General features: G+C 65.9%; 1 protein-coding gene across 3 annotated transcripts; it reads right to left on the reverse strand.

The window, feature by feature from the left end:
- Nucleotides 1-204: 204 nt before the first annotated feature.
- Nucleotides 205-7,525, reverse strand: C6H11orf24 (chromosome 6 C11orf24 homolog). Of its 3 annotated transcripts, none has more exons than XM_055141945.1 (4): nucleotides 7,403-7,525; nucleotides 5,162-5,348; nucleotides 2,677-2,840; nucleotides 205-1,975 (listed from the first exon to the last, which is right to left on the reverse strand). In XM_055141945.1, exons 3-4 carry the CDS (start codon nucleotides 2,750-2,752, stop codon nucleotides 654-656), a joined length of 1,398 nt encoding a protein of 465 aa, XP_054997920.1. In that variant the 5' UTR covers nucleotides 2,753-2,840; nucleotides 5,162-5,348; nucleotides 7,403-7,525; the 3' UTR covers nucleotides 205-653. The 3 variants fall into 3 exon arrangements, with proteins under 3 accessions (XP_054997920.1, XP_054997918.1, XP_054997919.1); XM_055141943.1 differs by having other exon boundaries at nucleotides 205-1,978; XM_055141944.1 differs by having other exon boundaries at nucleotides 205-1,978; nucleotides 2,677-2,845.
- Nucleotides 7,526-13,756: the final 6,231 nt, after the last annotated feature.

A 13,756-nucleotide genomic window follows, 5' to 3' on the forward strand; every position in this document is an offset into this window, starting at 1 on the left:
GCTTACAGTGGGGCCAAGGCCGCGAGTGGGGCAGAGTGAGGTGTGCCGAGACCCCCGCAGCACCCGGTGGTCAGTGGGGTTCGGCCCTGGGCACCACGCCCCTCACAGGCGCCCAGAAATGGGGTCCCCTCTGAGGTGGGGGTTTCCCCAGGGTCAGGGGGCCAAGGAGGTGCGCAGGGTGAAGCGGGGCGACACGCGTGGCGCAGGAAGCGCTCATGGCTTTAATTCCGGCCAGGGTCCCCCCGGCCCCCGCGGCAGGGCAGCCGCCTGCGCCATCACGATCGGCTATAAAAATAAATATGAAAAACATGGCGAGTCTTGAGCCTCCGGGCCGCGTCTGCCGGCGAGCAAGTGTGGAGCTGGGAGGCCGGGGAAGCGCGTGGGGCCCACGTCTCGGCGAGGTGCAGTGCCGGGCAAGGACCCATGTCTTGGCGAGGTGCAGTGTCAGGCACAAGCCCACGTCTTGGTGAGGTGCAGTGCCAGGCACAAGCCCACATCTTGGTGAGGTGCAGTGCCAGGCACAGGCCCACATCTCGGCAAGGTGCAGTGCCGGGCACGGGACCCCGTCTCGGCGACGTGCAGTGCCAGGCACGGGCCCACATCTCAGCGAGGTGCAGTGCGGGCGCGGGCCCCCGTCTCGGTGCTGGCTGGCCTCACATCTCGGCGTCGGCGTACATGCCGTTGATGAGATAGTCCACCTGCGTGTAGTCCTTCTTCTTGTAGCTCTCGTAGGCCTGCAGCGCCAGCAGCACCACCACGGTCAGCAGGAGCGTCACGCCCAGCACCAGCGCCGCCAGAAGGAAGCTTCTGCTGACGGGGGTGGGCGCCAGGGGCTCGGGGGTGACCAGGTACGGGCCCGGGGAGCTGGGCGGGCACGCCTCTGTGGTTGGCACCTGGGGGCCCCCTGAGTGCCCTGGCGTGGGGCCAGTGGTGGCCTCAGGTCTGGGTGGCTCGGTGGTCGGGGCTGTGGGTGGCACAGGGCTTGGCTGCGTCACGTGACCCGGGCGGCTGGAGCCCGGGCTGGCAGAAGGCGCTGGTGCAGTGCTGGTGGCTGGCGTCGGGGCCGGAGCCCTGCGGGTGGTCCCTGCTGTGGGGGTCCCGGGAGCCGCAGTGGGGGTCGCGGGCTCCAGTGACGTGCCGGAGGGGGTGGCTGTGGTCCTGGGGGGGGTGGCCTGTGTGGGTGCGTTAGAAGCTGGGGAGCTGGCAGGGGTGTGCGGGGACGTGGCGGGCGTGCCCGAGGGGGCGGTGGTGGCACTGGTCTTTGCACCGGGGGACTCGGGGACACTCAGGGTATGTGAGGTCAGAGCTGTCCCGTGGGATGGCGGGTGGCTGCTCATGGCTGGCCCAGGGGTGCCAGGGACGGCGGTGGAAGCCAGGGTTCGCGGGGCTGACGCCGAGCTGGGGGGCGTGGGCACCTTGGGGGACGTGGGCTGAGGGCCACCTCCTGTGGCTGCCGAGGGGCCCGCGTCTGTTCCGTGTGACCTGGGAGATGTGACCGCAGGCGCCTTGGGCGTGGGGGCCGAGGTGTGAAGTGCTGGCGGGATGGAAGAGGCCGCCTCCACCATCTGTGTGGGAGATGTGGCATTGGCGTGTCCAGAGTCCGTGGCGTTGGCATGTCCAGAGTCCGTGGCGTTGGTGTGTGCAGAATTCGTGGCATTGGTCTGTCCAGAGTCCGTGGCGTTGGTGTGTGCAGAATTCGTGGCATTGGTGTGTGCAGAATTCGTGGCATTGGTCTGTCCAGAGTCCATGGCGTTGGCGTGTCCAGAGTCCGTGGCATTGGTCTGTCCAGAGTCCATGGCGTTGGCGTGTCCAGAGTCCGTGGCATTGGTCTGTCCAGAGTCCGTGGCGTTGGTGTATCCAGAGTCCATGGCGTTGGTGTGTCCAGCACCCAGGGAGACATTTGCAGGTGATGTGTTTTTGGCGTGTCCCAAGTCCGTGGCATTGGGCTGCCCAGTGTCCAGGGAGACATTTTTGGCTGCTGAGAGGGAGAGAGAGAGGGACTGAGACGGGAGGGTCACTGTCACTTAGACACCCGCAAAGACTCCAGAACCTCTCCCGGCGGTGCCCAGGGTTCCTCCCGGCAGTGCTGGGTGGAGCATGTCGTGCTGAGAGGGGGGTGGCAGTGGTCACCGTGAGGTCAGCACCTGCCCACTGTCCTGTCTCTGGTGCCACCAAGACTCGAGAGTGTCGCTGAGTCTAGGCACAGGTGAGGCTCCCGGGAAAAGCCGCTGCACCAGCTGGATTCCCGCCCAGACATCCCACCCACTTGGCGGCTGGCACACTGAGCTGGGCGCAGGGGTCCCTGCCTGGCGCAGCGCGGCCCCGGGCCCGTCCCCAGCACTGCCAGGTGTGGCCCCCACAATAGCAAAGAAGAAATGAGGGCCGAGTAGACAGTGTTTGCCTCGCACGCAGGAACCCGCTTAATCCCCAGCATCCCAGAGGCTGCCCCAAGCACCGCCAGGAGCAATTCCTGAGCACACAACCAGGAGTAACCCCTGAGCACACTGGGTGTGCCCCCCCAAAAAAAAATCACAGAAAAAGAAATGAAGCTTTGGGGCTCGGTTAAGGGGTGCTCTCAGGACCCCGAGGCCTGGCCCTGGGACTGGGGGCTCCCCACGCACATGGGCCAGGGTGCGGGGCGGCTGTGGGGAGCCGTGGGCGCAGCCCGAGACTTACACGGCGTCAGGGGCAGCTCCTGGCTCTCGGAGAAGGTCAGGAAGGAAACCCCGACAAGCACCAGCGCCGTCCACATCTTGCAGGTGGCGAAGGCCCTGCGGTGCCGGGGTGACCGGCCGACTGCTGCTCAGGCTCGTGCGACTCCCGAGGCCCGGCCGAGGGACCTGCGCTGGGAAAAGGGCATGACAGGGACGCCACCCCGCTGGACGCCGCAGACACCCCGCCCCCGCCCCACCTGGCCGCCCCTGGAGCTCGGAGCTCGAGGAGGCACGAGAACCGCACAAGGCCCTGTCTCAGAGCCAGGACCGACCTCCCCGCGCTGCCCGGCACCTCACGGACAGTGCTCGGCCAGCTCCACTCCGGTCACTCGCCCGCCCAGTGCTCCCCGGCACGCCTGGGCCAGGCTGTGTGCGGAAAGGCGCCAGCCTCGCCAGTCCCTCCCGGGAGCCACCCTGCAGCGGGGACACGCGGGGACACGCGGGCGCAGGCCTGACTTGGTGACAGGGAGCAGGTGGTCCCGGCGGTCCTGAGGGGCCTCTGACGGTGGATCCATGGGAAAGGGCCCCACGTGACCAGGAGTGGCCCCAAGTCAGAGTTTGTGTGTGTGTGTGCATGAGTGTGTATGTGTGTACATGCGCAAGTGTGCGTGCACGTGCGTTCATGTGTGTGTATGTGTATGTGTGTGTGCGCACAAGTTCATGTGTGTAAGTGTACGCGTGAGTATATGTGTGAGTATGTGCATATGTGTGTGCGAGTGTGTGTGTGCGTATGTGTGTGTACGTGTGTGTGTGTGTGTGTGTGTGTGTGGTGGCAGGGGCCAGGGGCAAGGGTTGAGGAAGGTGTCCTGACCAAGTGACGCCTGGGCTCCCTCCTTAAAGGTGGGTGGGGCCCACCTCTCGGGGGTGCTGGGGAGGCCAAAGGCCCCGGAAGGCCCCCGAAGCTGGGCTGGAGGCACAAGGCCATCGGCATTTTGGGGGTCTGGAGAAACTCTCAGGCGTGGGGCAGGGTGGGCCATGGGCGCAGAAAGGGGCCTCAGGAGCAGGGGCAGGAGAGGCCCTGCGGGGGGACGGGCAGACCGGGGACCGTGGGCCTGAGAAAGGGGGTCCCCCACAAGACGGGGAGGCGGCGGCACAACCACGGCAGCCTCCAGAGAGGCCGGGTGAGGATGAGCACAGGGAGGATGACACGGGGGGACACAGGGGGACACGGGAGGACACGGGGGGACACGGGGGGACACAGGAGGACACGGGGGGACACGGGAGGACACAGGGAGACACGGGCTCCAGGGGTCCTGCCCTGCTCCCGGGCTCCCTGCGTGCAGCTCCTCAGCCCGGAAGAGGCGTCCCGAGACTGCGTCCAGCCTGGCACGAGGACGGGTCACTGTCCTCACACTCGGGCAGCTCTCAGGGCAGCGTGGACCCCGACCCCATCAGCACAGCCGAACCCCCTTCAGTCACTCCCAGAGGGTCCCGGCCCCCCAGCTGACCTGCCCCATGGCGCCCGCCCCTCAGGTTCTGGGGTGACCCCCAAGCTCCTGGGTGCCCCCAGCCTGTCCCCTGAGTGCCCACCCCGCCGGGCTCCAGAACACAGGGGGGCCGGGGTCTGGCTCAGCCACAAGATGAACTTCCGGCCCGGGTGGGACCCACTCAGCACGGCCGCGGGCACTGCCGTGGGCACCCATCTGGGCACAGCCACCAGCTCCCGCCCCGCCCTCCCGACGGAGCAGGGCGTGGTTCTGCGCACGCACTCCCGTGTCACAGGCCATGCCGGGGGGAGGGGGGCGGGGGGGGCGAAGGCCAGGGGCAGGGCGTGGCCCCAGGACTCACCCGCGCTCAGGCCCATGGTGCACGGGCGTGGGGCGTGGGGGTCCCAGGCTGAGCCTCGGCTGCCCAGGGCTGGTACCATCTGCTGAGACCTGGGGGCAGGGCCAGAGGGCACAGGGCCCCCAGCAAGGCCCCAGCCACAGTGCTCAGGGCTGACTCCTGGCTCTGTGCTCTGGAATCACTCCTGGCAGGCGCAGGAGACCACAAGGGCTGCAGGGACTGAACCTGGGCCGGCCACGCGCAGGGCCAGTGCCCTGCCCACTAGACTACTGCCCAGCCCCAGGAGGGGGTGTTCCCCAGCTGGTGGCGGCACAGGGCACGGGGCGGGGGGAAGAAAGAGGGTTCGAGGAATCACCGCCCCCGCCTGTGCTTTGGTGAGCCTGACGCGCCCCCTGCCCAACCGGCCCTCCCCGTCCTGGTGTGGAGGGAGCACGATGCACTGAGCAGCGGTGGGGGTCCGGGGGCCGGGAGGCCGCCCTGGGGGGCTCTGTGCCCTCGGCCCGAGTGGACGGCCTCCTGCAGTGTCCGGGGGGTCGACGTCTGCTCCCAGGGGGCTCGGCCAGGCACTCTGCTGCTCCGCCCTCCCCGCCCCCTCACTGACCTGCGGAGACCCCTCCTCCCCCGCCTTCCCCCCACAGTGGCCTGCAGGCCCGGCCACTCACCAGAGGCGGCTGCTCAGGGCGCGCTCCTGGGCCGGCCTCCTCCTCCGGGAAGGGCGGTGGGCTGGGCCCGGGCACGTGGCGGGCAGGCGAGGGCGGGCGCTGCGGGCGGAGGGCTGGGAGGGGCTCGCCCAGGCCATGGCACGCAGGACACGCGGGGATGGGCGGGCGGCCACGCGGGCCCACGCATCTGGGGAGAAAGAAGATTCCTGAGCCACGCCTGGACGCGGGGGCGTGGGGGAGGGGCCGGCCGCCTGCCCGCCGCTGCCCACAGCTCCGGACAAGGACACTCTGTATCACCACGGCCGGCGCTGCCCAGGAAGCCACTCCGCTCCCACCGCGTGCCAGGGTGGGCGCTGCGGCCCGTGCCAGAGACCCGGGGCCCCAGCAAGCTTCCAGGGGCAGGAGGGGGTGGGCAGGCCCGGCACAGAGCTCAGCAGGGAAACGCCGCGCTGGCACGTCCGGGAGTGAGACCACACAGCGCCACTGCGCGCGCGCAGGGGGTCCCGTCACTCCTGCCACGTCAGCCGGGCACAGGGAGCTCAAGCCCCTTGAGGGGCGCCGGTGCCAGGCAACACCGGTGGTCTGCGTCCTCACCCAGCCCCGTGCGTGTGCCCCCATCTGTGTCACCCACTGCCGCACGTGATGCGGGTGACTGTCACACGGAGGTGGGCACGACGGGTATCCGCGTTGCAAGTGTCCTGACCGGCCCGCGGGGACAGGAGCAGGCCGGACACTTCGGGGCCACCCGGATTCACACACACACGGCGGCCCTGCCGCCCCCGCAAGGCTCAGGGCCCTTCTCCCCGACCCAGGGCTGGCCTGTTCTGGAACCTTCCGGTCGGCCGGACCGAGGTCTCAGCACATCCTCAACGGAAAGAGGAGACTGAGGGGCCAGGCGGAAAGGCAGGAGGAGCTTTTCTTTTCTATTTTGCCACACCCAGTGATGCTCCGGGGTCACCCCTGGCTCGGCACGCAGGAGTCGTTCCTGGCGGGCTCGGGGGACCAAATGGGGTACCAGGAATCAAACCCAGGTCCGCTCCATGCAAGACAAGGGCCCTACCCGCCGTAGTATCACTCGGGCCCCCCTTTTTTCAGATACCAGCACCCCAAAGCTCAGCAGTACCCCCTGGAGCGTGCCCTCCCCTGCCGAGTGCCGGGTGTCAACTTCCAGATCCCTTTCCGGTCGGGCTGTGGCGTGCCGCGTGTCAGGTACACAGGCGCAGGTGCCAAACGGGTCCTTGATCTGGCTCAGGCCCAATCCCCAAGACCGTGGTCCTCAGGCCGGGACGGAGCTCACCTGTGTGACGTTTCTAACTGTGGGTCCCTACGGCCAGCAGATCTGAACCACGTGCACCCGGGGACAAGGTACCAGGGGAGCAAGTCCTGGAAAACGGCAGGTCCTCGACCGGGACACGTCACCGGCGGCACTTCGGGAGCGGGGCTCAAGGAGCAGAGCCTGGAGGTTTGGTGTGTCTGGACATTGCCCTGTGCCTGCACGGCAGATGGGGGCCTGGGGCGCCAGGCATTGCTCAACGGCCTTCGTCACTCCCCCCGCCCCACACACACACCCTTCGTTATCACAGTGAATTGCTGGGCAAGGGTCTGGCTTCTGCTGGCGACCTGGGGGAACGTGACATTGCCCGCACAGTGGTGCCTTCAGCACAGACACAGAGGATGTGTTTGCAAACGACCTTTCCTGCCGCTCCCAGGGAAAGGCTGGAGACGCAGGGACCCACCCGAGCGGCAGGCGGAGCCCCCTGCGTTCAGCCTGACCGGTGCCATCCAGTCTCACCAGGATGGCAGGCGGGGGGGGGGGGGGCTGGGCAGAGCCCTAAGGGGTGACCCCACTCCTCCTCTACCCCCAAACTGGAACAACCTAGGCCTCCTCCGCTCGGGCTGGGGGTCCCCTTCGGTTCTCCCGTCCCACTGGAGCTCCTGCCTCCTCCCTCTGACTCTGGCCGGCACTGCTCCGTCCGGTGTGCTCCTCCCCCCCGCTGCCCCCATGCATCCCGCTCCTGCCTTCAGCCCCCTTCACCCTCCTCCTGCCCCTAGTGCCTCACTCCCCTTCCTCCTGCTGCCATTCAGCGGCCTCGAGCCCATCAATCCTCCCCGCCAAGTCTCCCTCCTTCGCCCCAAGTCTCCCTCCTCCCCCCCAAGTGCCCCTCCTCCCGCCACATTCAGCCTCCCCCTGCCCCGGGCCGCGGTGACAGCACCTCCCGGGGCGACCCGTGCGCTCCTTACCCGGGCGCGGCAGGCTGGGACGGGGAAGCGCCCGCGAGCCGGCGCGGGACGTGGCCGGCAGCGGAGCAGCGGGCGGACAGCCCAAGTCCACGGCCCCGCTCGGGCCCCGCCCGGGCGGCCCGGAAGTGACGTCAGCGGGCGGGCGGGGCCTCGGCGGCGGGCGGGGCGGGGCCGGGGCGGGCCGGCTGGTGACCGGAAGCGGCTCGGCCTCGGGCGGAAGTGGTCGCTGTCCGGCTGCTGTGGACCCGCGCCTTTCCCGCGCTCGTGCACACACGGGTGCCCGGGCCATTGGCGTGGCCGCCGGCTCTTGAGGAGCACTCACGTTGTGTCCAGACCCGTGCTGAGCGTTTAAAACTTTTTTTTTTAATTTGGGGACCACGCGGCGGTGCTCAGGGCTCCGAGCTCAGGGCTCGGTCACCCCCAGCGTGCTCGGGTGCTGAACCAGGACCCTAGTGGGCAAGACCCGTGCCCGCCTTCGCGCTGTCGCGTCTGCACCCGCCAGTACATTGAGGGGCATCTGCGATCGCGGACTCGCCGACAGAGACCGGACCGGTGGACACGGCCCCTTCAGCCTCGTGCTCTGTCCAGGCACAGGCTCAGGGACTTACCAGGGCCGAGCTCCGGAGGAAGCGCGGTGGCCGAGGTGGCCTCGCTGGGCGCCCACGGGCTCTGCACGCTGGAGTCCACCTCTCTCCAGCTCACCCTTCCCTGCTCAGCTGAGTGACAGCAGGCAAGACGCCTGAGACTCTGTGCCTGGCTTGTGTCACCATCTTTTTTGGAGGGGCCAGCACACAGGGAGGTGCTCAGAGTTCGTAGCGATGCTTGGGACCCGGTGGTACCGGGAATTGAACCTGGGACTCCCCGTGCAAAGCCTGAGCCCTCTGGACCATCCCCCCCAGCCCTTGAAGCTGGTTTCTCCTGCACGTTGTTGACACTGAACTCGTGGCTGGAAGCTCTGGCCTCGGCCTGAGGAACCTGGCATCACACGGTGCTCAGGGGATCATACGGGGTCCGGGGGTCGAACCTGGGTCAGCCACGCACGAGGCAAGCGCCCTCCCTGCTGTACTATCTCCCCAGCCCAGCATTGCTTTTATTTTATTTGAGGGACCTCCCCAGTTGGGCACCCAGGAGCCATTCCCAGTGATACGGGGCTGGGGCAGGGTGCTGTGCTGGGACCACCAGTGCCTCCGCCAGTGGTGCCGGGAGGGGTGGGGGTCTGCGCCCGCCACAGGGGGGTGAGCACAGGGCATACGAGAAGCTGGGCATGTGCCATGAGCTTATTCCAGGCTCTAGGCGCCATTTTTGTTTGTTATCTTTTGGGCCACATCTGGCAGTGCTCAGGGGTCACACCTCGCCCTGCACCCAGGCCTCACTCCTGGCAGTGCTCTGGGAACCGTTTGGGTTGCCAGGGATAGAACCCAGATGGGCTTTATGCCAGATGAGTGCCGACCTGCTGTACTAAACTCTGGCCCCACCAGGGGTATTTTTAACAGTGAAACCAGCTCCAAGAAGTTCATAGATGAGAATAGAGGAGGGGCAGGAATGACAGTACAGTGGGGAGGGCGTTTGCCTTGCGCACGGCTGAGTGGGTTTGATCCCTGGCCCCCATATGGTCCCCCAAGCACCACCAGGAGTAATTCCAGAGCCAGGAGTAACCCCTGAGCATCGCCGGGTGTGACTCCAAAAATCAAAAGGGGAGTTTGGGGCCCACATCTGGGGCTTCTCCTGACTTTGCTCGGGAGTGATCCCTGACAGTGCTCACAGGACCCCTTGCGGGGCCAGGGATGAAACCGGGGCTGGGAACGCCTCTTCCACCCAGCCCAGACCTCAGCCCTGTCCTAAGGACGTTATATTTAAAAGTGGAGCCCCGCGAGATGGAGAGCCAGTTCAGAGTAAAGCACTTGAGTAGCTCTAGCTGGAGCCCAGCCGGCCCGGGTTCCATCCCTGGCACCGACTGTCCCAAGAACAAACAAGGAACTGGAGAAGATTGATACAGGACTATAGGTGTTTTTTTTTTTTTTTTTTTTTTGCTTTTTGGGTCACACCCAGCAATGCACAGGGTCACTCCTGGCTCATGCACTCAGGAATCACCCCTGGCGGTGCTCAGGGGACCATATGGGATGCTGGGATTTGAACCCGGGTCGGCCGCGTGCAAGGCAAATGCCCTACCCCCTGTGCTATCACTCCAGCCCCGAGGACTATAGGTGTGTTATTGGATCCACCCTCTGACCTGTCCCTTGCAATGTTCAAAAACTCATTGGCTTTTCTGCATGTAGAGAATTCTAGGTGTGTGGGGGGTTCAGAGAACCAGGGCAATAGTACAAAGAGAGGGTAGGCTGACCGGGGTTCGAGCTCCGGCACTCCGTATAATACCCTGAACCCCACCAGGAGTGGTTTCTGAGCACAGCACCAGGAGTAACTCCTGAGCCGTGGTGGGCGTGGCCCAAAGCCAAATCATGAAAGTGGCCACTGAGAACTTCTGTGTAGTGTGTGTGGGCCCGTGGCCCATCCAGCAGGGGACCGGGCAGTGCTGACTCTGGCTCCCGGCCAGTGGGAACACCCTGGGCCGGCCCCTTGAACGGCCCACCCAAGCACCCACCCTCTCCGGCGCTGACTGGGCCGAGGGGGGGCGTCTTCGGGGGTCTGAGTCCCGCTTGGACAGAGCAAATTCTTCCCAGCCCACTGTGGGCAAGAGCGGCCCAGGGCTGCTTCCCCCGAGCCCTTCTGTCCTCTTTGTCCCCAGATGCTTCTGCCCCAGAGCTACCGCGCGCCCGAGTTCTAAACGGGCACTTTCTTGTTAGTCAGACGTTGGGACTTGTCACGCGCCAGGCGCTTTGTTTACCCGTAGGTGACTCCTGTGTCTCTGATCCTCTGCGGGGGACTCCTGCCCGCCTTCCCGGGTGCTGGAGGGACCAAACCCGCTGGGCTGGGCGTGGGCAAGCCTCCGCCTAATCTTGTGCAAACAAACCCCATGCTCGGCCTGGTCCCGAGGTCCTTCCTCCCTCGCTGGATGTAAATTTGCTTTCTGGGAGGGTCCCGGCAGCAGTTCCGCAGGGAGGGTGGGGGCCTTGCACAGGCTCACCCACGGCCAATCCCTGGCACCTATCTGGCCCCCTGAGCGCTGCAAACAGTGACCCCCCCCAAACAACAACCACCACCTAGCCAAGTTTGCTTACAGGAAACACATTCACACTGACACAAGCTGACACACTCACACACGCTCGTGCACACACATGTCACACACACTTTCTTACACACTTTCACGCACAAAGACACAAACTCATCCATTCACACTCATGCACGCTCACTCATGCACGCTCACTCATGCACGCTCACTCATGCACGCTCACTGAACCAGTTTTACTCATTCACACGCTCACAGATTCACCCTCACACCCGGACACTCGCACACATGCACACAGATGCACTCTCGTACACACTCACACAGATGCACACTCATACATGCTCACACATGCACACTCGCTCTTGAACACACACACGCACTCGCACACATGAATACACTCACATATACTCGTGCACACTCACGCACGCACACTCGCTCTTGTACACACTTGCACACACATGCACTCATGCACACACACATGCAACACATACTCTCACACGCATTGCTCCCGCACTTGCACACTCACACTTGCGCACACTCACTTTCACTTGCTCACACTCTCATACACTCGCACACTTGTTCTCACACTCACACACCCTGCTGATCTCGGGGGCATTGCTCTGCCCCACCTTGGGGACCCCTCTGCTGCCCCCAGGAAGGCCTCCTGGTGGGGTGCGGGAGAGGTGCCGCCTGCACCAGCTGCTCGGGCACTGGTGCTCACAGCCACACCTGGGGGTCCGACTGTCCCCATCTCTGCCCCCACTGAGAGCCGCCCTTCTGCCTCCTAAACCTGGGGCCCATCCTGACTTCTCCCCTCTCACCCCAAGTTCAACCTGGGCCCCCTCCCAGGCCTGCTCCCAGGCACCCCTCCTGGTGCTCCCAGTGCCCCCCCATCTGTCACACCTGGGGCTCCTCCGCACCTGTGACCCCCTCACCCTTTGACCCCATCACCTTCCGCCCCAGGACGCCCAGGCTGTCCCCCTCTGCACAGGTCTGGCCTCTTTCTGCAGAGAGCAAGGGACAGAGGCTCTGTCGTCCACCCCGTCCAACCCCACTAGGAGCCACGTCCAGACTCTGATCCCTCCTGTCCCGCCCAGCTCTTCCCTCCCCTCCCCTGCCCCCTCCCTCCCCTGCACTCCCCTGCCCTGCCCCACCCCACCCTCCTCAGCCCTTTCCTCCCTTGCCCTGCCCTCCCCTCCCCTCCTGCCCTGCCCTGCTCTCCGGGAAGCGTGTCCAGCGGCTGACCGCGCACGGCTGTCCTAACTCCGGCTCCGTCCTGGCCTCACTCCCAGCCTGGGCCACTGTCCCCTTCTCTCTGCCGGGCCTCCTGGGGTGCTTCTGCCGCCCCCACAGCACCCGGGCCAGCCACCTGCCAGGGCGCAAAAGGCTTCTCAGCTCCGGGCCTGGAAGACGCTTATCAGGGCAGGGAGGAGGCGCAGGGCAGGCCCTGAGCACTGTGGGTGCCCCCAACAGGCAAGCAGGCTGCCCCCTTTGTTCTGTTCACACAGCAGTGCTGGGGTCAGCTCCCGTCTCTGCTCTAACTCGTTTCTCGGCTTCCTCCTTTCTTCTGGTGGAAGATTCCAGCAAATGCATCCACGAACGTCGTCCCCCCGCCCCCCTCCCCCCGCCGCGAGGCAAGCGCACACGCAGGAACGCTGTGTTTCCTTCTTTCCGCGACTCCTGGAAACAGGAGTGTCCGTGTTAGCTGTTTCTCCCTCCCGAGGTGCTCAGGGCGGACTCCTGGCTCCGTGCTCAGGAGTCACTGCGTGGTGGCTGGATGCGGTGTTGGGGATGGACCCCCTCAGCTTGTGCAAGGCCGACGCCATCCCGTGCTTTACCCTCATCCCCGATGCCCCGACTCCATCCATCCCTCCCGATCTCTGGGCACCGTGACCACGTCCTTCGCCTCATTTCTGCTTCTTATCTTTGGTCATTTGGGGGCTGGAGTGGTCCGGGCCCTCCCCATCCTGCCCTGTCATCGGCATTTCTCTGCGTCCCCCCTGGGACCACGTCTGTCCGGTTTCCCACACGTCCCCGCTTCCTGCCTTTGCCGGCCCCCTCCCCGCGGCCCTCCCTCTGGTCTGAGCACGTTTCCCTCGGCGAGATCTGCCATGGGACCCGCTCGGCTTCCGCGTCTCTCCCTTGTCCTGGAGGCTGACCCTCCGTGGCCCTTCCTGTTCCCTCGGTCCCCGGGGGCGTCAGGGCCAGCGGGTGGCGGCCAGAAGCAGCGCTGCTCTCTGGGGCCTCGGGGCGTTCCCTTGGCTCTGATCTGGGGCGTCCATCGCCGCCATGACTGTGAGCAGGGGTGGAGCGTGCATCAGAGACTCCGTTCCCAGGGCAGAAGTCACCGGGTGGCCCTTTGTCCCTGTCCCTCCTCTGGCGATCTAGGGCAGACGTGAAGTGGACGCAGGGTCCGCGCCTACAGGCCAGGCGGTCCCCCTCACCCGGGCCACTCCTGTGAGCTTGAGCGCCCCAGTGAGCACACAGGCCTGTGCCAGGGGCAGAGCCAGGACACCGCCCGGACCCGTGGTCAGGGCCCAGTGGGGAGCCAGCAGGGAGCCCCGAGTCTCCACAGCAAAGGGCGGGGTGCAGCGCCCCTGATGCAGCCCCCTCGGCGAGGCCCCTGACTGCTGGTGGGGCCCAACAGCCCAGGAATAAAAAACCAAACCGGAAACCAGCTGGCCACCTCCCCTGCCTGCACCCGGACCCCCTCTCTCCTCCCCCACCCCTGCCTGGACAAACCCGCTCCCAGCTGCCGCCTCCAGCCCATGCCCCGAGAAGGAGTCTCCTTCTCCCCCACCCTTCTCCTGACCCCCTTCCCTTTGACTCTGCCCCAGGTCCAGACCCCGAGCGCCCCGTGGGGTCCAGGTTTACCCCACATGCGGCACTCGCATCTCCTCAGTCCTAAGGACTTTCTCTCCACAAATGTAAATGAAGCTTTCAAACTTGGTCAATGAGTCCCTATTAGGGGGGTTGTTCGGGCCATCCCCAGCGGTGCTCTGGGTGCCCTGTCTGGTGGGGTCCCGGGTGGTGCTGGGGACCGAGCCGGGGCTGGCCGTGTGCAAGGCGAGTGCTTTCCGCAGTGAAGCACCAGACAGACAGGACTGAGTCTCCGCAGCAAAGGGACAAGCTGCCCCGGGCTGGCCCAGGGCTGAGGAGTCCCTGCAGGCCGGGGTGGGGGGCTGGTGGGGGGGGCACAGCTAGGCAGGGCAGGTTGTTGTTTTTTTTTT

Source organism: Sorex araneus, chromosome 6 (genome assembly GCF_027595985.1).
Source record: "Sorex araneus isolate mSorAra2 chromosome 6, mSorAra2.pri, whole genome shotgun sequence".
NCBI classification, from domain to species: domain Eukaryota; kingdom Metazoa; phylum Chordata; class Mammalia; order Eulipotyphla; family Soricidae; genus Sorex; species Sorex araneus.